Source organism: Balaenoptera ricei, chromosome 15 (assembly GCF_028023285.1).
Source record: "Balaenoptera ricei isolate mBalRic1 chromosome 15, mBalRic1.hap2, whole genome shotgun sequence".
NCBI lineage: Eukaryota > Metazoa > Chordata > Mammalia > Artiodactyla > Balaenopteridae > Balaenoptera > Balaenoptera ricei.
In genome coordinates, this window is record NC_082653.1 from 73,314,229 (window position 1) to 73,338,254 (window position 24,026).

General features: G+C 48.6%; 1 protein-coding gene and 2 long non-coding RNA genes across 3 annotated transcripts; 1 reads left to right on the forward strand and 2 right to left on the reverse strand.

Moving 5' to 3' along the window:
• Positions 1-1,827: 1,827 nt before the first annotated feature.
• LOC132349897 (zinc finger protein 689) lies at positions 1,828-24,026 on the reverse strand. The gene is made up of 8 exons (XM_059898712.1): positions 23,498-24,026; positions 23,182-23,295; positions 19,884-21,058; positions 10,303-10,428; positions 5,550-5,770; positions 4,905-5,329; positions 4,479-4,592; positions 1,828-3,002 (listed from the first exon to the last, which is right to left on the reverse strand). The coding sequence occupies exons 1-8, from the start codon at positions 23,700-23,702 to the stop codon at positions 2,482-2,484; spliced, it is 2,901 nt and encodes a 966-aa protein (XP_059754695.1). The 5' UTR covers positions 23,703-24,026; the 3' UTR covers positions 1,828-2,481.
• LOC132349969 (uncharacterized) lies at positions 5,686-8,675 on the forward strand. The gene is made up of 2 exons (XR_009497778.1): positions 5,686-5,937; positions 8,580-8,675. It is a non-coding gene; the product is annotated as an uncharacterized LOC132349969 (long non-coding RNA).
• On the reverse strand, positions 8,516-10,610 carry LOC132349968 (uncharacterized). The gene is made up of 2 exons (XR_009497777.1): positions 10,374-10,610; positions 8,516-10,193 (listed from the first exon to the last, which is right to left on the reverse strand). It is a non-coding gene; the product is annotated as an uncharacterized LOC132349968 (long non-coding RNA).

Below are 24,026 nucleotides of genomic sequence, written 5' to 3' on the forward strand. Positions count from 1 at the left end.
CTTCCAGCATGTCCTCTGTTTTAGTTCCTTTGTAGTGCTTGTTATTTGCAATTACAGTACTTTGTCTTATGTATGTACTGGCTTATCACTTGTCTCTCCCCACCCTACCCGAATGTAAAGTCCAAGAGGATGCCTATGTCTGTTTTCCTTGCTATACCTTGGCACTTAGAATAGTACCTAGTACATGGTAAATGCTTAGTAGATATTTTGTTGTTGTTGTTTTTTGTTTGGTTGGTTGGTTTTTCTTTTCTTTTTTTTCAGCTGCGTTGGGTCTTCGTTGCTGGGTGCAGACTTTCTCTAGTTGCGGTGAGCAGGGGCTACTCTTCGTTGTGGAGCATGGGCTCTACGCACGCGGGCTTCAGTAGTTGCAGCATGTGGGTTCAGTAGCTGTGGTGCGCGGGCTCTAGGGCACACGGGCTTCAGTAGTTGTGGTGCACGGGCTTAGTTGCCCCGCAACATGCGGGATCTTAGTTCCCTGGCCAGGGATCAAACCGGCGTCCCCTGCATTGCAAGATGGATTCTTAACCACTGGACCACCAGGGAAGTCCCGGCAAAGACATCCGATGGGACCTGTCAAACAGCCTTGCTACTGTTCAGGGATTTTCTATGGCTCCTCAGTGCCTACAGGGTGAACTTCAAGGTCCCCGCTGGGATCTGTGGTCCTCCCAGATTGGTCCCACTTCTCCGGCTGCATCTGTCATCCATTATTCTTGACTTTCAGTCTTTATGTTTCAATCAAGTGGAACTGCCAACCATTCCCTATACATGCCCATCCTGGTTGAAATCTTTCTCATCCTTCAAGGCCAGTTTGAACCACCTCCTCCAGAAAACCTTCCTCGGTCTCCTCTTGGTCCTCCTCACATATTATTTTGTGTTGTATTTGAATAATAACAATAACCAATGTTTATCAAACACTAATATGCAAGGCACTGTTCTATGTTATCTCATTTAATCGTTATGTCAGTCTTATCAGGTAGGTGCTATTATTATCTAGGTTTTATAGATGAAGAAACTAAGGCAGAGAGAGGTAACTTGGAGCAAGAAGTGATTTGCCCACGACTGCAGAGCTGTAAAGCAATTCAGTCAGGATCTGAACCCAGACAGTCTGACTCCAGAACCCATGCCCTTAACCTTTACTCCATGCTGTGTCCCTCTTTTATCCTTTTTAGGAAATAAGCCTCCTTCGCTGCTTCCTCTGCCTGAAAATCTCACTACATACCAATTCCTCTTAATGCTATGGGAAGCACAACCACTTCCTTCTCCAAGCTACACTTCCTGGCATATCACCAACCAGGATGGGTTAAATGGTGCCTCTGGACTTCCTCCATCACAGCCCAAATCACTGTCTTGAACACTGGACTTGAGTCAGTGTGTCCCTGGCGCCCTACACAGAACCCCAGAGTCTTCAGATGGTGTTTGCTGAATAAAGGAAATTAGCCTTCCTCATCTTGGGATTCCCTTATCACCTGGCAGTCTCTCCAACAGAAGCCACTCAATATATGGTCACTGAATGTTGACTGCAAAGGTCTCTGGCCTTGGCGGGGCTCTCATTTTCCTGCTGAGACTCCCCCAGACAGGTGAGACTGGCTCCCTCACTTCACCCTCACCTGAGCCCCTGACCCCTGTTCTGCCCAGATCTGACTGCTCATAGGAAGTGGTAGATATGTGTGGGCACAGTGCCAGTTTCCAGCTTTGCTGCTTTGTAGCGATGAAACTTTGATCCTCAGTTTACTCATCTGTGAAACACAGCTGTTGCTATCCATCCCTGCCTCCTTAGCAGACTTCTTTTCAAGGTCTGAAGTGTAAAATATCAACAATCATTTTCAATTGTGTTTCAACAAATGTTTATTGCACATTTACTGTGTTATACATATTATCTTGTTACAATTTCAGTCTTCACAGTAACCCTTTGAGGTAGATATTATTGATCCTCATTTTACAGATGAAGGAGCTGAGGCTCAGGGAAAGCATGTGACTTACCAGCTATGCCCTGGGGGCAAGTTGCAGAGACTAGGTCTGCACCCGGTGCTTCTGTATTCTTTCCACCCACTTCACTGCCTGAGCCTCCTGTTGGTGTCAGTTACCCGGAGCTAGACCATGCCCTACATCTGAGGCCTCCTCCTTGGCCTTAGTCCCCCATAGCATTTACCTCTGCTGCAGATAAGCAGCGGGGATTTTTTTTGGAGACAGTGTTTGCACATGATCTTGGTTGCACCTGCTACTGAGATAACACTTTGAGAGAAGTCCAGCATCTCACTCTCTTCATTTTTTTAGAAAGACTAGGGAGAGAAGGCGTCAAGTTTAATCTCTTTGAATCTTTAGAGGCACTTTTGTTTTTACAAGTTTGGAAACTAGAGGGATCCTTGAGGGAAAACCAAAGGATGAATTTTGGGTCCCAAATCCCTGAGTCAGGAGCTTCCCTCAGGGCCCAGTTAGTCCTTAGCGCTGAGGTCAGGTTCAAGCCCAGCCAGCGGGAGCCACTCACCCGCACTCTTCAAAGATGTCCGGGTAGTGCCGGAACAGCACCGGCGGGTCCCGGTCACCTCGGACCGGGGCCCGAGGCACAGCCCGGATTCCGGGCCTCCGGCCCCGCCGGCCCCCAGAGCAGGAGCGGTGGATCCACTGGTGCGCTTCCACGGCAAACTTCCTCTTGAAGCGCATGCCACACTCGGGGCAGGGGAAGGGCCGCTCACCCGAGTGCATGCGCCGGTGGCTGACCAGCAACGAGGGATAGGTGAAGCGGCGGCCGCAGTCTGCACACACGTGGCGCCGCTGGCTGGCCTGAGCATCTACGCTGGGCACCAGGACCGGGGGCTGCGCACCTGCGCTCTGGTCACAGGCAGCTTTCCTGGGTGGCTGTGCTCTTGACGAGGTTTCGCTGATGGTTGAGTCAAGATTGTTTTTAACCAGCTCTTCAGGCCTCTCCTTCCCAGGAGTCTTTTTGGATTCTTTGGCTCCTGACCCTGTCTCAGGTTCCTCTTCCTTTTTGTTTGGGACATCTCCTAGGAAACAGGAATCAAGTTACATTTTAAAACACATTCGCTTATATCGTCTTAGGTTATAGGATGCTTTTACTTAAGGAAGTGCCAGAAAAGTACTGCCCAGTAATTAACACACAGGCTCTGAAGGATGGTAAACAGGGTTCAAATCTCTTAAGAATGACTTATCTGGGCCTTGCTTCCTCATGTGTCAAATGGGAATCATAATGGTTTCTTTAGTTCACAAGTTTGTTGGGAGGATTAAATGAGTAAAAGTATCTTAAGTACTTAGTAAATGCTCAATAAGCAATAGCAGGACTTCCCTGGTGGCGCAGTGGTTAAGAATCCGCCTGCCAATGCAGGGGACACGGGTTCCATCCCTGGTCCGGGAAGATCCCACATGCCGGAACAACTAAGCCCGTGAGCTACAACTACCAAGCCTGCGCTCTAGAGCCCGCGCGCTGCAACTACTGAGCCCGCGTGCTGCAACTACTGAGCCCACATGCCCCAGCTACTGAAGCCTGCACGCCTAGAGCCTCTGCTCCACAACAAGAGAAGCCACAGCAATGAGAAGCCCACGCACCGCAAGGAAAAGTAGCCCCCGCTCGCTGCAACTAGAGAAAGCCCACGCGCAGCAATTAAAACCCAATGCAGGGCTTCCCTGGTGGCACAGTGGTTGAAAAATCTGCCTGCTAATGCAGGGGACACGGGTTCGAGCCCTGGTCTGGGAAGATCCCACATGCCGCGGAGCAACTAGGCCCGTGAGCCACAACTACTGGACCTGCGCGTCTGGAGCCTGTGCTCCGCAACACGAGAGGCCGCGACAGTGAGAGGCCCGCGCACCGCGATGAAGAGTGGCCCCCGCTTGCCGCAACTAAAGAAAGCCCTCGCACAGAAACGAAGACCCAACACAGCCATAAATAATAAATAAATAAATAAATAAATAAATAAAGGGAAAAAGATGGTTCAATTAAAAAAAAATGCTTAAAAAAAAAAACCCAATGCAGCCAAAATAAATAAATAAGCAGTAGCTATTATTATTTGTGATTTCTCAATTTTTTGTAGGGTTAAGACATTTACAGAGGAGTAAAGATATTTGCTCAAGATCACTCTGCTGAGGGATGGTGAAAGGAGAAGAGCAAAGTTGTCAATTACTGGCCAATTACTGCTTTGCCTTGTTTGAGAATGTGAAAAGCAGACCTGAAGCTGCTTTCATTCTTAGGGGATTTTAGTTGTTCCTGAAAAGGGGAGAATGAGCAGCGCTTCTACCAGAGGGAGTCTCAGACTTGGGCTCCTGATTATCTTACTCTGGTCTCGACTACTGTACCAAATTCTGAAAAATTTGTTATCAGGTCTGCCTCTTTTCCTTCTCCCGTATCCAACATCTGTTGACTCTTTCATTCCTTTAGGGATGCTGGAGGTGGCGATCTGAAAGAAAACACTGCTAGACAGGAAGCCCTGGAATACTGGGGTTGGGGGAAACTTGGGACCATCCCTCACCTCTCAGAGCTCCTCCCAGGCTTTCCCCCTCCTCAGGATCCTGGGCGGCGGGGCTCCAAGCCTCACTCTCCTGTTCCATCCAAGAGATGAGGGCTGGTTTGGGGCCTGGGAATCCTGGGAGAGAACAGGGATCACAGTGCTGGCCTGAGAGGCTGCCCTGGGAAGATGGCATCCCCCTGTCAGGGTGAGGTCACCTCCTCAGAATTTAGGCTCAACCTGGACAGGGTCTGCAGTGCTCCTGCCTGAAGGAAGCGGATGCGGGATGGAAGGACTCCCGAGAGGGTACCTGAAGCGCTGGGGATGGGAAGTGGCTGGTGGTGTTGGTGGAATAGTGCGGGATTAGGCCTCACAATCCTCTGGGTCCTTATATCATCTCCCCTGTGAACCCCAGTGAAGGAGCAGGCGGACTCTAACCCGGGGCCTCACCGAGCGCGCCCAGGTGGCCGTAGGTCTCCCGCATCACGTCCCGGTACAGGGCCCTCTGCGCGGGCCGCAGACACCCCCATTCCTCCACGGAGAAGTACACGGCCACGTCCGCGAAGCTCACGGCCGCAGGCTTCTTGCAGTCAGGCCCGGTCTCCCCCGGTCTCAGCACCAGGAGCGAGGCCGGGGGCGGCGCCATGAGGCCTCCAGCCCCGAGCAGCTGCCGCCTGCTCCCCGCGCCCGGCCTCAGCTCTCGTCGTCCACAGGAAAGGCTCCCGAGCCCGGGGCCCCGCCCAGCCTTGGCCTCCGAACTCAGCCGAGGGAACCGAAGTAGCAGGGTTGGCTGTTTGGGATTCGGGGTTCTGATGGGGACAAATAAACACCCTCGGTCTTTAGTCACTTCATGGCAGCTTGGACACAGACACCCGGGTTAAGGGACCCGTAAGGTGCCTTCAGAAAATATGGCGACATCCTGGCTTCAGTTGTCACTGGCTGCCCTTAAGGGCGCCGTCCCTTGACCGTATCAAACATGGCGCCGGTCTGGCTTCTCATTGTCCACTTGCCCTTAAATACAATGGCCGTGCAGGTGAGTTTTAACGGAGGGGGAGCCGAGGGGAGCTTTCCTGCCATCAAGAAAGATGGACGTGCCTGCGGCTTCCAGAACTCCCGCTGGCCGCGTTGCACAGCGGCCGGTGATTGGCCGCGACAGCAGGAAGCGGCTGTGCCGCGAGGCGGGACTGGCGGGGCGTTTCCGCCCGGAAGTCTCTGTAGGCGGGATCTGGAACCCACCAACGATCTCGGCGTTTGTGGAGCTCGGGACTTAGAACTCGATGGTCTCCCTCTGCGCCTCCCGGCAGCGGGATCCGCCCCTGCGGGAAGACGCACACACCTGGCCAAACCCTGGGGGCAGCCGAGGTAGAGACCAGGTACACGTTTACACTTGGGTGCACAGCTGCGGAGCCGACCCGACTCCTTGCACCGGCAATTCCGCTCGCTCATTTTCTGGACTGGAGCCGCCGGCGAAGGAAGGTGCTTGGTGAGGCTGGAATTGGAATGGGGAAGTTTTAAATTACTTTTTAAGTTTTTCCAAAATAATTAACGTACGCGGTTTTTAAAAAGTAATACAAAAGGCTTGTAATGAAAAAGGCAGCCTCCCTACCCATTCCCCCTGTTCTCTAGAGGCAACTACTTTAAACTTTTTATTAACTTTAATTATATTGTATATACAGTAAAATGCACGGATCTTCAGTGTGAAATCCGTCGAGCTTTGACAAATGTATGCCATCACCCAAAACAAGATGTAGGACATTGGTATCACCCCTGAATGGTTCCTTTCCAATCAATACATACTTTTTTATTGTGATATATGGCAGAAAATTTTAACCATTTTTAAGTTTTCAATTCAGTAGCATTAATTACATTCACAATGTTGGGCGACCATCACCAGTGTCATTTTCCAAAACATGATTTTCATCCTCACAAAAGAAAACCTGGAACCCGTTAAACAGTCCTTCCCCATTCCTTTCCTCCCACCCCCCCCAAGCCCCCTCCCCACCCCTGGTAACTTCCAATGTACTTTTTCTCTTGGAATTTACTATTCTTGGTACCTCATAAAAGTGGAATCATAGTTTTTCATCTTTTTGTGCTTGGCTTATTTCACTTAATATCATGTTTCCAAGGTTCATACATGTTGTAACGTGTATCTGAACATCATTCCTTTTTTTAAAAATTGTGATAAAATATACATAACAAAAGTTATCATTTTAACCTCTTTTAAAAAATCATTTTAACCATTTTTAAGTTAAGTGGTATTAAGTACATTCACAGTTATGCAACCATCACCACCATCCATTCCGGAAATTTTTCATCTTCCTAAACTGATTCAATACACTTCACTCTTAGCCATTTATTCTGGAGCTTTCATTTAAAAATACACTTTTTTAAAAAATTGCTTTTTCTTGGTATACTCATTTTAGACACTATGGGCACCCTGCTATGATACTTGATACTTAATTTCTAGCCCCATACCCTTGACCTCTTTTCCCAACATACTTAATGCAATAAATTATTATTTTTTAATTAATTAATTAATTAATTTATGGCTGTGTTGGGTCTTTGTTGCTGCATGCGGGCTTTCTCTAGTTGTGGCGAGCAGGGGCTACTCTTCATTGCGGTGCGTAGGCTTCTCATTGCGGTGGCTTCTCTTGTTGCGGAGCACGGGCTCTAGGCGCGCGGGCTTCAGTAGTTGTGGCACGTGGGCTTAGTAGTTGTGGCTTGCAGGCTCTAGAGCACAGGTTCAGTAGTTGTGGCACACGGGCTTAGTTGCTCTGTGGCATGTGGGAATCTTCCCAGACCAGGGCTCGAACCCGTGTTCCCTGCATTGGCAGGCGGATTCTTAACCACTGCACCACCAGGGAAGCCCATTGCAATAAATTATTGTAAATAACATTTCCTATATATGCTATTATTATACTTCCTTTCTTGTCAACTGTTTGCTTTTCTTCAGTTTTATAATTGTCCTTTCTCCTTGTGTTATCTGCTCTGCTTCTTTAAGTTGTTGCGAATTACCAAGGAGAGCATCAAATCTCAAATCCCCATTTTTTTTCCCGTGGGAAATCTCCCTCCTTGGGCCCTCAGTCCTCTCTCCAAAACAGACTGGGCCTCAACTGTCATCCAGGGTCTTCCCTCCCTGCCCTTGGGTTGTATCCTCTGCTTCCTAGACTCAGTGTCTTCCTATTTTTGAGTTGAGACGGGTCATCTTGATGGCTTGCACTGGACTGACTACAGGTGCTAGATGTTTTCACTCCCACCTTTGGAATATTTCTGCAGTCAGGCAGGATGCAGACTCTAGTTGCTAAGCGTGGGGCCGGTCACTGGAGATAACAGATGGATGAGATCTACCAGGTCTCTGTTGGCAGCAGCCCACAGTCTGGTCTTGGAACAATTCCTTGCTTGCCCTCCTGCCTGCCCTACATGCTGAATCTCCCCTTTGTGTTCAGAAATGTTCTTTGCTGATCATGCTAGTGCCTTTTTGGTCTTTATATTTTCTGGCCTTGTCCTTGCTGATTTTCACCTGAAATACTTTCTGGCTTTAAGTGTGACTTCTGCTGATTTTGCCTCAACAATTATGTGCTTATTTTAAAACTTTTTGAGTTCTAGAGGTACTTCACTGTGTGAACAGTGTAGAAATGGAGTAAGGAAAAAAACAGATCCTCAGAAATAAGTCTCCTTTTAAACAGGGAATCAGGGGCTTCCCTGGTGGCGCAGTGGTTAAGAATCCGCCTGCCAATGCAGGGCACACGGGTTCGAGCCCTGGTCCAGGAAGATCCCACATGTCGCGGAGCAACTAAGCCCGTGCGCCACAACTACTGAGCCGCGTGCCACAACTACTGAAGCCCGCGTGCCTAGAGCCCGTGCTCTGCAACAAGAGAAGCCACCGCAACGAGAAGCCCGCACACTGCAATGAAGAGTAGCCCCTGCTCGCCGCAACTAGAGAAAGCCCGTGCGCAGCAACGAAGACCCAATGCAGCCAAAAATAAATAAATAAATTTATTTAAAAACAAAACAAAACAGGGAATCAACTTTATGTAAAGAGAAGCTGTAAAGCATTTCACTTGGACCAAAAAATACTTCTGTTTATTCAGGTACTATGTTGTAAATCATTTCTCTTTGCACTAGGGATGGAGAAAACTTAAGAAGATGGAGCTAAGTACAGTAAACTTGGCTGTTAACCATCAGATTGCAACGTTCAAGACTAAAACTGTTTGCTCATAAGTGGTTGGTGTCATGTATTTCCTGCCAATCATTATAAAAATACAAAAACGATGCTTTCAGATTGTTTTATTGCCCACCAAACTGTAAATGTTTGTTGAAGAATCTTGATCAGATAATTATGAGAAGTTAGGAAACATGCAGGAGGTCATTATAGTTCTTAAATTTTACTTGTCAGTTTACATCTGAATAATGTAATAATATAATATGCTTAAGGCCACACAGCTAGTGGGGACTGAGCTGAACCTGGAATCCAGGTCTACCAATTCAGGAGAGGCTATGTGGTGAAGTAAAAATAACCGTCAGTTCCCATTAATAATCATCTTTGGAACCCAGGTATTTGGAGAAGCAGTCTTTTGGTCAAAAGATAATTTGAGCCACCCAGCACCACTCCTGACATGCAGACATGCTTAGTCCCCCCCACCTCCTTGCTTTTATTCCTTCAAGAGTTTCCTGTTCTAAAGTAGGGCTAGCAAATCTAAATAGGTCAGAAAGACCTCTCAACTGTTGACACATACAAACATTACAGTAAAAACTAAGGCGGAAAATAACTATGCCTTGATTTCAACTCTAATCACAAGTAATATATTCCTTCTTTAAAAAAAAAAAATTCCCCAGCATCATATTTCCAGTTGCTGTGGCCCAAGAATACATCTTTATTCAAAAGATGCAAAATCCAGGAAACATGCAAATATCTGGGAAAAAAAAAACACATTGCAATTACTAGTTCATAAAAGTTTGGAGAAAAAACCCTTTAAGCTCACTAAGTTTGATACCTTTGTGCACCATGTGCAGAGCAAGTGTGGAGCAGGAGAGTTCCTCACCTGAAGCCACTGTCCTCTTTACGGCCACCTCTAAGTCTTCAAGACCAAACAATGCCAACAGAGGCTTGACACCACATGTGTGTCTTTGCTAGCTACTTGACCTGCTCTGGCTAAAAGACAGAATCCTTGGATGAGCTTCCCCAGTGCGGACAGGCCCAAAGCGTGCCCTCTATTCCAGGGAGCACCAGCTCCTTTAATAGGCTCTTGAATCTAGGGTACTCCGTCTCTGAGGAGCGGGAGAGATACAGTCCAGAAAGCAAAATGCACTAAGGGAGAAAATAATCCAGAAAGAAAAGCCAGTTAGGTGAATGGTTTTCAGTGAAGTAACCTCAAGTGGGACTTGGAAGAGGGACCAGGAGCCTCAGCCCGAGAACTGAACACTAGTCGCGGGTGGCTGAAGGTGCACCAGAACCAGAACTGGAACGTGCCTTCCTAAGAGATGGTGGCAACGCGGCCCCAAGAGTGCTACCAGCTTCAATTTAGCTGTTCTGTTGAGCCCTTTCTGCAGATCAGGTGCAGGGAGACACGGAGGGGCTCTAGAGTGGGCAGTGTGTGCTGAGGCTCCGAGTGGGGGAGGAGGTTCTCAAAGGTCACGACCTGGGGTTTGAAGTGAAGGACCTTTCCCTCGTCTCTGCTGACAGCTGCAGGGATCTGGATCCTGGGCCTCTGGGCTCCACGCCTCCACCTCTCTTTCCACCTAAAAGATAAAAGCGGGTTTGGGGCCTGAAAATCCTCACAAAGAAAAACACTGGGCTTGGCTGAGAACCCGGGAGGAGAACTGAGGGCGCTTGCTCAGTGCTCCACACTTCCAGCCCATCGCCTCTGGGCGCATCAGTCCCAGCTTCCAACAGATTACTGGGTCCTGGCCGGGCCTCACCGAGCGCGCCCAGGAAGCCATAGGTCTCCCGCGTCACGTCCCGGTTCAGGGCACTCTGCGCAGGCCGCAGACGCCCCCACTCCTCCGGGGAGAAGTACACGGCCACACGCGACGAACCTCACGGCCCCTGGGCTGCCTTCCCTCGTCCGCCCGGTCCTGGCCTCCCCGGGCACATCCGCCACCGGGAACCGGACCGGGGGCGGCACCATGGGAAACCCTTCTGTGCTTCGCAGAGAGGCTTCCGGAAAATGTGGAAACGCAATTACCTGTTTCCGCCCTTCCTCGGAAAAAGTCCTGAAGGGCCCACAGTCCTGCCCTTAACTAAGATGGTGCCCCTCCGGCCTCAACATCCCTCGCCTTTCTTATCTGCCCTTCCATGCCAAGGGGCAAACCGGAAGGGAGGTTGGACTCCACGGCGTAACCGTGGAGAGATAGCGTGCGTTGATTGGACAGCGCCGGTCGCTAGGGGAAGAAGGAAGGCTCTGATTGGTCTTTCCGGAGCGGTCTGTTTGAAAGGCCGAGAGTGAAGTAGCTGCAGATCCGAAGGAGGCCGGCGGTGCAGGATTTCTCTTGATCTGGGTTTTCTGGGTCTGGCATCTAAGAGAGAGGTTCTAACGGAGTAAAGGTACTCATTTCTGCTACTCTCATGAGACCTCTTATGGGCAGGTCCGGGGTTTGGAGGTGAGTAAAAGCCCAAAGGCAAGACTGAGGCGGGTTCTGGAGGTAAGGGAGTGAGCTCTGGTACTCGGGCAGGGCTAGCCCTGTGAGCTGTGGAAATGGGTTCCTACCCAGTATTTGATCTGGCCCGTGCTCCAAGGTCACAGATGTCTCCCCTTTTACAGACGCTGAAACTGAGTGACGGGGCAGGTGACTGCTCACGGGGCAGCAGAGCCGGATTCAGAGTCATCTTCTGGCTCCCGTTTCGGTTGAACTTAGGTTCAGCTAAGTGCTTAGGGTAGCGCCTTGCACAAAGTACTCAATAAATAGGAGCTTATAGTTGTAATTGTAATTATAACACTATCTGGACCCTGCCTCAATCAGAAAACCTGTGTTCAAATTACAGCTCATAAATGAATAATAACACTGAGGAATGAGTCAGATCATATCTTAAGATTCTTTTCAATTCTGGGTCAAGGTGGTGGAGTAGGAAGATCCTGAGCTCACCTCCTTCCAGGACACACCAAAACTACAGCTACACATAGAACAACTACCTCTAAGAACTGACCTGAAGACTAGCACAACAGATTTTCTACAACTAAGGATATAAGGAAAAGGCCACGTCGCGAAAGGTAGGAAGGGCAGAGTCCTGGTCTAGTGAGAACCTCCCCCACTCCCGTGGGGCAACCCACAAGCAGGAGGGATATCACAACCGCAAAGGTCCCCCCTGAGGAGCAAGGGGTCCAAGTCCCACATCAGGCTCCCCAGCCTGGGAGACCTGCACCGGGAAGCCAAGCCCCCATAACATCTGGCTTTGAAAACCAGCAGGGCTTACATCTGGGAGAGCCCGAGGGCCGTGGGAAAGGGAAGAGACTCAATTATTAAAGGACTCTCGCAGAAACTCACTCGCTCCAAGTCCTAGCACAGAGGCAGCAGCTTGAAAAGCGCCTGGGTCATACAAGAAGGAGATTCATTGACTAATTTCAGGGCATGCACCGGAGGGGCAGGGATCTGGTGGAATTTTCTCTGGGGGTGGAAGCACTGGCAGACGTCATTTGTTTTCACTTTCTTTCCACGTAGCTGGCCTGGTGCTGGTGAGCACTATTTCTATCACTCTCCATCAGCCTAGCTAACACCACGCGCCCTGCCCCTGCTTTCCCCTGAGGACCCAGGGGACCAACCTCACCCACCAGCACACCTGCAACATTTGCTGCCCAACCGCAACAGGAGGGCACATGCAGCCCACACAGGGGATACCCCTGGAGCACCTGACTCTGTTGATCAGGGGAGATTGCACCACTGAGCCCCACAGGACACCTCCTACGTAAGGCCACTCTTTCAAGACTGGGAGATGAAGGTGATTTACGTAGAAATGAACACAGAGGGTTAGGCAAAATGAAGAAACTACAGAATATCTTCAGAAGAGAAGAACAAGAGAAAACCTCAGAAAAAGAACTAAACAAAGTGGAGACAAGCAGTTTATCAGATAAAGAATTCAAAGTAACAGTCATAAAAATGCTCATCGAACTCAGGAGAAAAGTGGATGAATCCAGAGAGGTAATCTGTGAGGAAATCACCAAAGGGCTAGAAGATATGAAAGGCAAAGATTTAGAACTTTTGAATTTATTAACTGAAATGAAAAATACACTAGTGGAAAGCAGCAGGAAATCAGAGAATGCAAAAAAAAACAAAACAGACCAGTGATCTGGAAGACAAATGGAATTTGCCCAATCAGAACAGCAAAAAGGGGGACTTCCCTGGTTAAGACTCTGCACTCCCAATGTAGGGGGCCCAGGTTCGATCCCTGGTCAGGGAACTAGATCCTGCATGCTGCAACTAAGACCTGGAGCAGCCAAATAAATAAATAAATATTTAAAATAAAAAAAAAAGGAATCCCCAAAAAACAAGAATAGGGTCCCCACCACGGGTCCCAGCAGCTCCAACGCAGGGGAGAGTGGCAGCAGCTAGGCAGCCCAGCTTCGAGAAGCCTCTTGGCAGTCTGGCTGGCACACCAGGGAAGTCCCTATTCACTCTTTTTTAGATCCTTTTCCTATATAGGCCATTACGGAGTATTGAGTAGAGTTCCCTGTGCTATACAGTAGATCCTTATTAGTTACCTATTTTATATATAATAGTGTGTATATGTCCATCCCAATCTCCCAATTTATCCCTCCCCCCCATACCCCCTGGTAACCATAAGTTTGTTTTCTACATCTGTGACTCTATTTCTGTTTTGTAAATAAGTTCATTTGTACCATTTTTTTAGATTCCATATACAAGCGCTATCATATGATATTTGTGTTTCTCTGTCTGATTTACTTCACTCAGTATGATAGTCTGTAGGTCCATCCATGTTGCTGCTGTAAATGCTTTTTTTTAAGAGGTGAAGTCATTTGCTGGTTGTTTATTTTTTGGTACAACCAGAAAATAGTGGGATATTGAATATGGGAAGTTCTGATTGTCTTGGGTGTCAGCTTAACATTCCATAGATGGGGTAGCTTTTCTATCCTATAATACAAAGCATACTAAATGGCAATTTGGAGTCAGTCGTACATTTAATGTATTGAACACTTTATTTTTTTTTAATATTTATTTTATTTTATTTATTTTCCTTTTTTTTTTATTGGCTGCGTTGGGTCTTAGTTGCGGCACACGGGATCTTTGTTGAGGCATGCAGGATCTTTCTCGTTACAGCGCGCGGTCTACTTGGGCTTCTCTCTAGTTGTGGCATGTGGGTTTTCTCTCTCTAGTTGTGGAGGGTGGGCTCCAGGGCACGTGGGCCCTGTAGTTTGCGGCACGCAGGCTCTCTAGTTGAGGTGCAAGAGCTCAGTAGTTGTGGCATGCGGGCTTATTTGCCCCATGGCATGTGGGATCTTAGTTCCCCAACCAGGGATTGAACCCGCATCCCCTGCGTTGGAAGGCGGATTATTTACCACTGGACCACCAGAGAGGTCCCTTGAACACTTTACTTCCCTTCCCTTGTTGTTTTTGGTAGAATTGTTTCCTAAAGCAAACCACTCCTTGATCTTGGCTCTCTTGGTCAGAATTTTGTGCACTCTGTAACATCTTTGGTCCTGGTAGTCCAGTTTTCCTAATAACTTTGTTAATGTGCTGTGAATGATTGAAAACTTGAGTATGTAGTGTATATGATATTAAATTGTGAATTAGTGGGACTTAGGATGTAACAGCATATCAACATTTGAAGATATGGGCACTTGATATCCTGTTAAGGAAAATTTGCCTCCAAATTTTAAGCTGGAAAGGCACTGGAATAACTGTTCAGAAAAGAATCATGGGGGACTTCCCTGGTGGTCCAGTGGGTAAGACTGTGCTCCCAGTGCAGGAGGCCTGGGTTCGATTCCTGGTGGGGGAACTAGATCCTGCATACATGCCGCAACTAAGAAGTCCTCATGCCACAACTAAGAGCCCACATGCCGCAACTAAGAAGCCCGCATGCCGCAACTAAAGATCCCACATGTCACAACTAAGCCCTGGCGCAGCCTAAGTAAATTAATTAATAAATTTTAAAAAAGAAAAGAAAAGAATCATGGGAACTTCCTGGCTGTCCAGTCAGTTAGGACTCTGTCCTTCCACTGTAGGGGGCACAGGTTCGATCCCTGGCTGGGGAACTAAGATCCCACAAGCTGCGCAGCGCAGCCAAAAAAAAAAAAAGAATCACAACTACATAATTTTTTAGGTTTTTGGTATGTATGTTAAGAACTGTGTACAGGGCTTCCCTGGTGGCGCAGTGGTTGAGAATCCACCTGCCAATGCAGGGGACACGGGTTCGATCCGTGGTCTGGGAAGATCCCACATGCCGTGGAGTAACTAAGCCCGTGCACCACAACTACTGAGCCTGTGCTCTAGAGCCCATGAGCCACAACTACTGAGCCCATGTGCCTCAACTACTGAAGCCTGCGCGCCTGGAGCCTGTGCTTTTGAAAGTTTGAAAACCGTCTTTAACTTTTGACATTTTAATTATGTGTCTTTGGTGTGGGTCTCTTTGGGTACATCTTTTTTGGGACTCAGTGCTTCCTGGACTTGGTTGTCTGGTTCCTTTGCCAGGTTAAGGAACTTTTCAGCCATTATTTCTTCAAATAGGTTTTCTGTTCCTTTCTCTCTCTCCTCCTTCTGGGACCCTACAATGCAAATGTTAGTCTGCTTCATGTCCTCTCAGTGGTCCCTTAAACTATCTTCATTTTTGTTTTGTTTTCTTTCATAATTGAGATTTTGTTGGTTGTTTTGAGGATCAGTACACAGGCATCTCAATTTGTACACAACTCTTATTTTTAAATAAATTTATTTTATTTATTTTTTGGCTGCGTTGGGTCTTCACTGCTGCGCGCGGCCTTTCTCTAGTTGCGGCGAGCAGGGGCTACTCTTCCTTGCAGTGCACGGGCTTCTCATTGCGGTGGCTTCTCTTGTTGCGGAGCATGGGCTCTAGGAGCGCGGGCTTCAGTAGTTGCGGCATGTGGGCTCAGTAGTTGTGGCTCGCGGGCTCTAGAGCGTAAGCTCAGTAGTTGTGGCGCACGGGCTTAGTTGCTCCACAGCATGTGGGATCTTCCTGGACCAGGGCTCGAACCCATGTCCCCTGCACTGGCAGGTGGATTCTTAACCACTGCGCCACCAGGGAAGTCCCTGCATTTTATTTCATAATATAACCAAGTGCAAAAGAATAAATAGTCAAAAGTAAGTTTCACAAGTGTTGAACTCTTATACTACTGGTGGAGTGTCAGTTGGTACAGTCACTCTGGAAAGCTGGCAGTATATAATAAAGCTGAAAATATGCCATACCCTATAACCTAGTAATTTCATTCCTAGGTGTATACCCAACAGAAATGAATACATATGTTTACTGAAAGACATGTGCTCACAGCAACACGAGTTGCAATAGCTCAAAACTGGAAACTATCCACAACAATAGAATGAATAAACAAAGTGGGATAGTCACTAAATGGAATACCATTCAGGAATGAGAATGAATCATCTACAACCACATGCATAATACGGATGAATCTTATAGACAAATGTTGAGCAAAAGAAGCCAGACACAAAATAGTATAGATTCTATTCATATAAAGTATAAAAACAGGCAAAACTAATGCACGCTATTAAGAATCGGGATAGAGGGTTACCTTTTTTGCTTCTAGGGTGCTGATGAGATTCTGATTCCTGTTCTAGGTGCTGGTTACTCAGATGTGTTCAGTTTGTGAAAATTGAGCTGTACACTTGTGATATGTGAACTTATTTGTGTATTATGCTTCAATTTTTTACAAAAAGTCTCTCCTCTAGTCCCTTTCCCCTCCCTAGAGGCAATTTCTGTTACCAGTTTCTTATGTCCTTCCTGAGTTATTTTACTTTTTTTACTTTTTTTTTTTTTTTTTTTTGGCTGCGTGGCATGTGAGATCTTAGTTCCCCAACCAGGGATTGAACCCACGCCCCCTGCATTGGAAGGCAGATTCTTAAGGCAGGTTCAGACTGGACCACCAGGGAAGTCCCCCAACTTCATTCTTTTTCATGTCCCAGCACCACTTGTTGAAAAGACTTTTTCCTTGCAGTGTCTTGGCACCTTTGTTGCAAATCAGTTGATCATAAATACAAGGGTTTATTTCTGGAAGAACATTTTATTTTGTCTTATTTAATACATTTCTCTCATTTGGATCTCTAAGAATTAGAATCCCTGAAAACTCTAGTTACTTCCCTTCTCCCATGCCCAGCCACCCTGGTAGGTGGCTGCAGGTACATTTGGAAAAGGGTAGGAAGAAGTTTTACAGTGTCTTTGCCAATGTAACATGGTCCTTCATCAAGGGGACCCAGCCTTCCCTTATTCAAGGGGCTCTAGGTCTGGAATTGGCTCAAGTCTGAGAATTTTGCTGAGGGCAGAGCCTTGTGTTTTTTGGCATACTCAGCAAGATGTGTAGCAACATGAAAGACCCATGGAGGAGCATCTCCTAACACTGACTTTACGGGGTTCTCGTACCAACTATAGATTGGCATGTATATAAAATGCTTAATGCCACGGTACATGGCACATCATAAATGCTCAACAAAATAGCTAGAATACTATTGCAGTAGGCCAAAGAATAAACGGAGTGGATGTAGTGAATGTAGGCTACTGTTGTTTTAAAAAACTTAGCTGAAAATAGGAGATGGGGACTGAGGCCAAAGGGAAATTTCTTTGTTTTCAAAGACAGATTTTACCATGTTTATAGGTTGGCATGTATATATTCCAGGCAAGAGAGGGACTCTGAAACCATAAAAAACTAAGAGAGAATAATAGATGGAGCAAAGTCCCTGACAGGGCATAAGTAGATAAAATCCAGGCACACCTATACTGACAAGCTCTGCATATGAGGGACTTCCCATGAGGTGGGTCAGAAGCAAGTACGAGTGGTCACACTGGTAAATATGGAGTCACAGCAGGGAGTGGAATGTTAAGGGAGTTCCTATTTGACCTCCTGTGTTTTCTTAGTGAAGGGGAAGGCAGTCACTGGTTTGGGGCTATAAAAGACATAAACAATGTTGAAAGTTCAGCTGAGGATGGAGTGGAAAGGCTGGCCCCTCTCAGCAGCACTGTGATTTTTCTTCATAGCTCACATATAGGCATGAAGGCAGATGGGAGATATACCCAGATTGGGGCTGTGGATTAGTTAATTCTTTTGGTTGCAAGTAACAGAAACTCAACTTAAACTACCTGAAGCAGAAGGGAGAATTACTTGGAAGAATACTGGGATCTCCCACTGACTACAGTTAATTGTCAAAGGGATCCTGGGACTGAAGTGCATTAGGAAACCTAAGAACTTGTCTGTCATCTCGGCCCTCCGCAGACCACATACTGGGACTTGCCTACCAACGGCTCCCAAGTTTATGAGTTACAATCCAGGCCCAAAGAAATTTCTAAAATTCCTAGGTAAGGAAGTAGTTGGGTCAGCCTGGTGATAGAGGTAGGGAAAAGAGGCAGTTCTAAAACAGGAAGCTAGGCAGAATTCTAATACGTTTCTGCTAGGGAAGGGCAGGTTTCCATCAGAACTGTAAAAATGTCTACTTAGTCAGGGAACTAGATTTACATTTTATAAACAGTAATTCCACACAGAACATAATCATTCATCAGACATTTTAATGAAACCCAATCTGGTATGACCCCTGCTTTTGGGGTAGCCCATCAATCCAAGGAGAAACAAACAGTTACAATGCAACTTGCTAAATACCAGAACAGGTAATTACAAATACTGTGTGCCCCAGCTACACCCCCCTGGGGCTGATATCAGGTGGACTGAGGGAAGAAGCAACAGGGTAGGAGGATGACCCACACCAGCTGTTGGAATATGAGATACGTCATGTTTGGAAATTCAGTTTGGTACAGCTACCCAAGGCAAAGTGGTAGGCCTTGTTTACTTAATTCAGTAAAGCTTTACTGCACACCTACTTAGGAATGGGTGCCATGGAGGCATATCAAAATTAAAACACATTGCTGCTGCTGCTGCTGTCTGGAGCTTATATGAGGGAGGCAGGGCATGAACACAACTTGATGACTACGGACTCTTCCTGCTTTGTATTCAGTTACCTAACTCTTTAACCCCCTTGAATGGCCTCACTTCATTTCATGGAAAATGTTCACAGAGGACTCATGGAAGGTTCTGTGCTAGTGTCTCCTGATTCTGATGAGACTCAGGGAGGAGTGAGACCCAGTTCTCAAGAATTTTCCAGCTACTGGCTGCCTGGAACTAATCCAAATCCACCAGATAAAGTACAACAAGCTGGTCCTGGTTCTACTTCTTGCTGCCTAGACCACAGCTCCCCTGTTTTTCCTTAAAATTAATCTTCTCCCAAAACTCACTGCGCTTATGTCCCAGACCCATCTTGAACCAACTTTCCAAACACAGGGTGCAGACGACTTACTTCACAGCATGTGGTTTTAGAACAAAAGAAAGAGCTTAGGTATCTAGGTGTCTGAAACCCAATAAATTCCTGGTACACTGTTACCACCCCCAAATCCAATGCAATCTAGAGCTGTTAAAACAAGTACAGACCAAGGAGGTATAGTGTATACTGTGATGCTGGCTTACTTTGTATGATCCTTTAAAAAGAACATTGAAAAACCAGCACCTGTCTGGGGAGAGATCATGTGTGGGACTTGAAAACCTATCTTTAAGGAATGACTGACCAAATTAATGCTAATTAACCTGAAAACATGGGGGCAGAGTATTTGTGGTTAAGTTTTCTGAAGGGCTGCCATGTAGATCAAGCTTTAAACATATACTGGGCAACGCTTCCATGGAAGGAGAATGTTGTTCTTAAGGGCCTTCTAATTGTCAAGAGCTGTCCCACAGTGAAATGACCTGCCTTGTGAGGTAGTGAGCTCCCTGTCAAGGGAGGTTTTAAAGGGTAGAAGACCACTTGGCAGGAATATCGTCAAAAGGGGGCTAAACCAGGTTTGTTTAAACCTGGCATGGAGGAAGAGGCAGAGGAGGAGGAGATCTTGCTCCGCATAAATGGGATCCTCCTGACTGCATGCAAGGGGACAGGTAATCCCTGCATGCACAAACTAGAAAACACAAAGCCTGTAAATCAGATGGGGAGAACTTTTAGCCCGATATCCACACACAGAAATTCTTTTAGGATAGGGTAGGTTGGAAAACTTTAACCAACTAATGTCACTTCTCCTACTGGGACTGTCTGTTCTAGACACACGTATTAAGGCAGCCAGCGTGGTAGAATAAAGTTCAGCTCTGTGTAGCAAGAGGCCTGGGTGTTAGTTCTGACTCTGCCCTGTATGACCGGGGGCCCCTTCCCTTTTCTGGGCCCCTCCACGAAAAAAAATGAACTTACACAGTCCTTCCCATTCTAAAGGGCGTTGCCTTTCTGGCTAGGCGCCCCTATAGCAGATCTAGGGCTACAGTTCTGGACCCCGGGGCTACACTTGTGGACGGCCAGAGACCACCTCTGGCGGAAGCAACGGCCACACTCGAGGCAGGGGAAGGGCTTCTCCCCAGTGTGCAGGAGCTGGTGCTGAGCCAGGTGGCTCCACTGGGCGAACCGCTTGGAGCACAGGTCGCAGGCATAGGGCCGCTCGCCCGAGTGGACGCGCCGGTGACTGGCCAGCAGTGAGGGGTAGGCGAAGCGGCGGCCACAGTCGTCACACGCGTGCAGTTTCTCCTCGGTGTGCGTGCTGCGGTGTATGGCGAGGGAACCGCTCCGCCGGAAGGCACGTCCGCAGTCCGGGCAGGGGTAGGGCTTCTCTCCCGTGTGCAAGAGCTGGTGCTGAAGCAGCGTGCTGCGCTGGGAGAAGCGGGCCTCGCAGTGCTCGCAGGCATAGGGACGCTCTCCGGAGTGCACCCGCCGGTGACTGACCAGGCGAGAAGAGGAGGAGAAGCGCCGCTCGCAGTCCGGGCACGGGTAGGGCTTCTCGCCCGTGTGGATGCGCTGGTGGATGACCAGGGCGGTGCGCTGGCGGAAGCGCCGGTTGCATTCCAGGCAGGTGTAGGGCTTCTCTCCGGTGTGTGTGCGCTGGTGGATGGCGAGCAGGGAGGGGTAGGCGAAGCGACGCCCACAGCTGGGGCACTGGTGGGGTTTTTCACCAGTGTGTGTGGTCCGGTGATTGGCCAAGGACCTGCTCCTCCGGAAGCAGCGGCCACAGTCAGGACAATGGTAGGGCTTCTCGCCTGTGTGGATAACCTGGTGCTGGGAGAGGTTCTTGCGCTGGGAGAACCGCTTGCCACACTGGTCACAAACGTAGGGACACTCCCCAGAGTGTGCCCGCCGGTGACTGACCAGCAGGGACGGGTAGGAAAAGCGGCGCCCACAGTCTGGGCAAGGGTAAGGCTTCTTCAGATTCTGGGCACACTTGTGGCTCTGCAGGGCCGGGTGATCGGGAAAGGTACAACCACAGTCAGGGCAGATGGGACCTCCGGATGTCTGCCTGGGGATCAGGCGGGGTTTGCTGGGCCGGCGGCCTCGCTTCCCCTTGCGGGGTGCCTCCTTAGGCGGGAATACTTCCTTCTCTTCATTCTTCTTTCTGGTTCTGGTTTCTATAGGTACACAAAGAAGAAATTAATTTAACAAACACTGGGCTCCTACTCTTTCCTATTACAGTGTTACAGGTTATAAAACAGACTCGGCCCGTCTTCAAGGAATGTTAGTGACAAAGACAACCAACTAAGTGTGACATACGGCTATGGAAATATGGAGGGTATTACAGGAACCCCTTATCCAGCTTGGAGAAATCAGGGAAGGTTTCTTGGAAGAGATTAAGCTGATTTTAAAAAGGGTTTGGGGGCTTCCTTGGTGGCGCAGTGGTTAAGAATCCTCCGCCAATGCAGGGGACACGGGTTTGAGTCCTGGACCGGGAAGATCCCACATGCCGTGGAGCAACTAAGCCTGTGCGCCACAACTACTGAGCCTGTGCTCTAGAGCCCACGAGCCTCAACTACTGAAGCCCGCACATCTAGAGCCCCAGCTCTGCAACAAGAGAAGCCACTGCAATGAGAAGCCCATGCACTGCAAGGAAGAGTAGCCCCGCTCGCCACAACTAGAGAAAGCCTGCGCGCAGCAAAAGACCCAACTCAGCCAAAAATTAATTAATTAATTATTTTTAAAAAGTTTTGGGGGGCTTCCCTGGTGGCGCAGTGGTTGAGAATCTGCCTGCTAATACAGGGGACACGGGTTCGAGCCCTGGTCTGGGAAGATCCCACATGCCACGGAGCAGCTGGGCCCGTGAGCCACAACTACTGAGCCTGCGCGTCTGGAGCCTGTGCCCCGCAACGGAAGGGGCCGTGATAGTGAAAGGCCCACGCACCGCGATGAAGAGCGGTCCCCGCACCGCGATGAAGAGTGGCCCCCGCTTGCCGCAACTAGAGAAAGCCCTCGCACAAACCGAAGACCCAACACAGCCAAAAATTAATAAATAAATAAATAAATAAATAAAGTAGCTATAAAAGTTTTGGGGACTTCCCTGGAGGTCAGCACTTCCACTGCAGGGGGTAGGGGTTCGATCCCTGGTCCAGGAACTAAGATCCCGCATGCCGCATAACATGGCCAAAAATAAACAAATGAATAAAATAAAAAAATTAAAATTAAAAAAAATTTTTTTAAAGTTTTTGAAGAGGTAAGTGTAAGGCAGAAAGTGGAAACAAATGAGGTATGATTTGGCATTGACTAGGTCATAAGGCCCTTTAAGCCAATGCTTCTCAAATTTTATTGTGATCCGAATCATTTGGAGGGTTTAATGAAACAGACTGCTAGGCCCTACCCCCAGTTTTAGATTCAACATGTCTAGGATGGGGCCCAGGAATTTGCATTTTCTAATACATTCCCGAGTGATGCTGCTGCTGCTGCTGCTGGTCTGAGGACCACACTGTGAGAACCAAACCTAAACGTACATCCGAATCAACTGAGGCTATTAAAATATGTATATGTTCCTAGACATCCATAAGAGTAAATGAGTAGTTCTGGGATGGGGTCCAGGAATCTGTATTTTCACCAAGTTCCCCAAGTGTCTTAGATATAACTGACAGCCATTTGACAACCTGCCTTGGCAAAAACTGAAAGGTTTTAAGCAAGAAAATATCATGTCAGATCTGAATCTTAGAAAGATAGCCCTACTCTTAGAGAATCTGGCACAGAAACTCCAGCCCAGACAGTTGCATCTGCCCCTGTAGGTGGATCTGGGGGGCCCTTCTACCTGAATGGCCTTAATCAGAGCCTTGCTTGATCCTGAGGAGACTTGCAGATTCCTGCACTGATGGGGGTCATTCTGCCAGAAGGGCAAAAAGAGGCCCCTGCACCCCAGGCCACTGTTCCCCATAAGATCCCTTCACCCAAAACCTGGAAAACTCAGAGGTATAGGCTCTATCAGTCAGAGCCCAATTCAAAGCATGCTGGAGACAGAGTCCTGGGAAGGAGGCAGGAGGGCTGCAGCTCTTTTGAAAAGCTCACTGATCCATTTACACAACAGACAACTGCAGGTGGTCAGTTTACAAACTGACAAGTGAATCTTTGGTAGAGGGACTCGACACCATGAAAGAGACAAGAACCTTTAAGTTGTAAAAACGAACACGGTAAATGGAGCGTGGGTCATAGGTACCCCTAGCCACGGAAACTCTGGACTGAGTCATTAGGGGCTGCAAGCCCTCCAGAGGCATTTTTCACTTACTTCTTTGGACTGTTACCCGCCTTGGGCACTCCTGTGGATCCAGAGCAGCCGGTTCCCAACCATCGGTATTTCGTTCCAACCAGGAGATGAGGGCTGGTTTGGGACCTGCGCACCCTGGGGAAGGAGAATCAGTCAGAGGCCCAGCTCGTACATAACGCTGGGTAGACTTATCTACCCGGTGGCATCTCCTGCCAAGCCCCCGTCCTCCCGCCCGACACAACCTCTTCGCAGGCCAGGACCCTGGACACTCTGGACTCCGATCCCCAGTTCCTCCATCCCTTCGGGTCCCGCGGAAGCGGACTGGGGTGGGCCTCACCGAGCGCGCCCAGGTGGCCGTAGGTCTCCTGCATCACGTCCCGGTACAGGGCCCTCTGCGCGGGCCGCAGACACTCCCACTCCTCCGGGGAGAAGTACAAGGCCACGTCCCCGAACTTCACCGCCCTCGGCCTCCTTCCCCTTCTCCGGCCGGGTCCGGCCTCTCCTGGTCCCCGCGCGGGGAGCGGAGCCGAAGGCCGTGCCATTGGACCCGACAAGCCGGCGCCACGGCTTTCCCGGTCCCGGCCTTGGCCGCTGGGCGCTGGCGGGCCCCGGGATTTGGGAGCCCAAGCCGGACCCGGGCGGAGCGTGCCTGGGGAGACCAGGAGGGAACAGGAATCGGCCGCCGGCGGGGCTAACGGAAACCTTTCGCTGTTATTCAGGAAACTCCTGCCCGAACTTGGGTGAAAGGCACCGGAAGATGCCTTCGGGGAAAATGGCGGCGCCGCTACTGCACCGCCTTTGCCTGAAACACAGACAGCTTCTAGCTATCGATTTTATTGACCGGAGCGCCATGCCGGCTGCCTAAC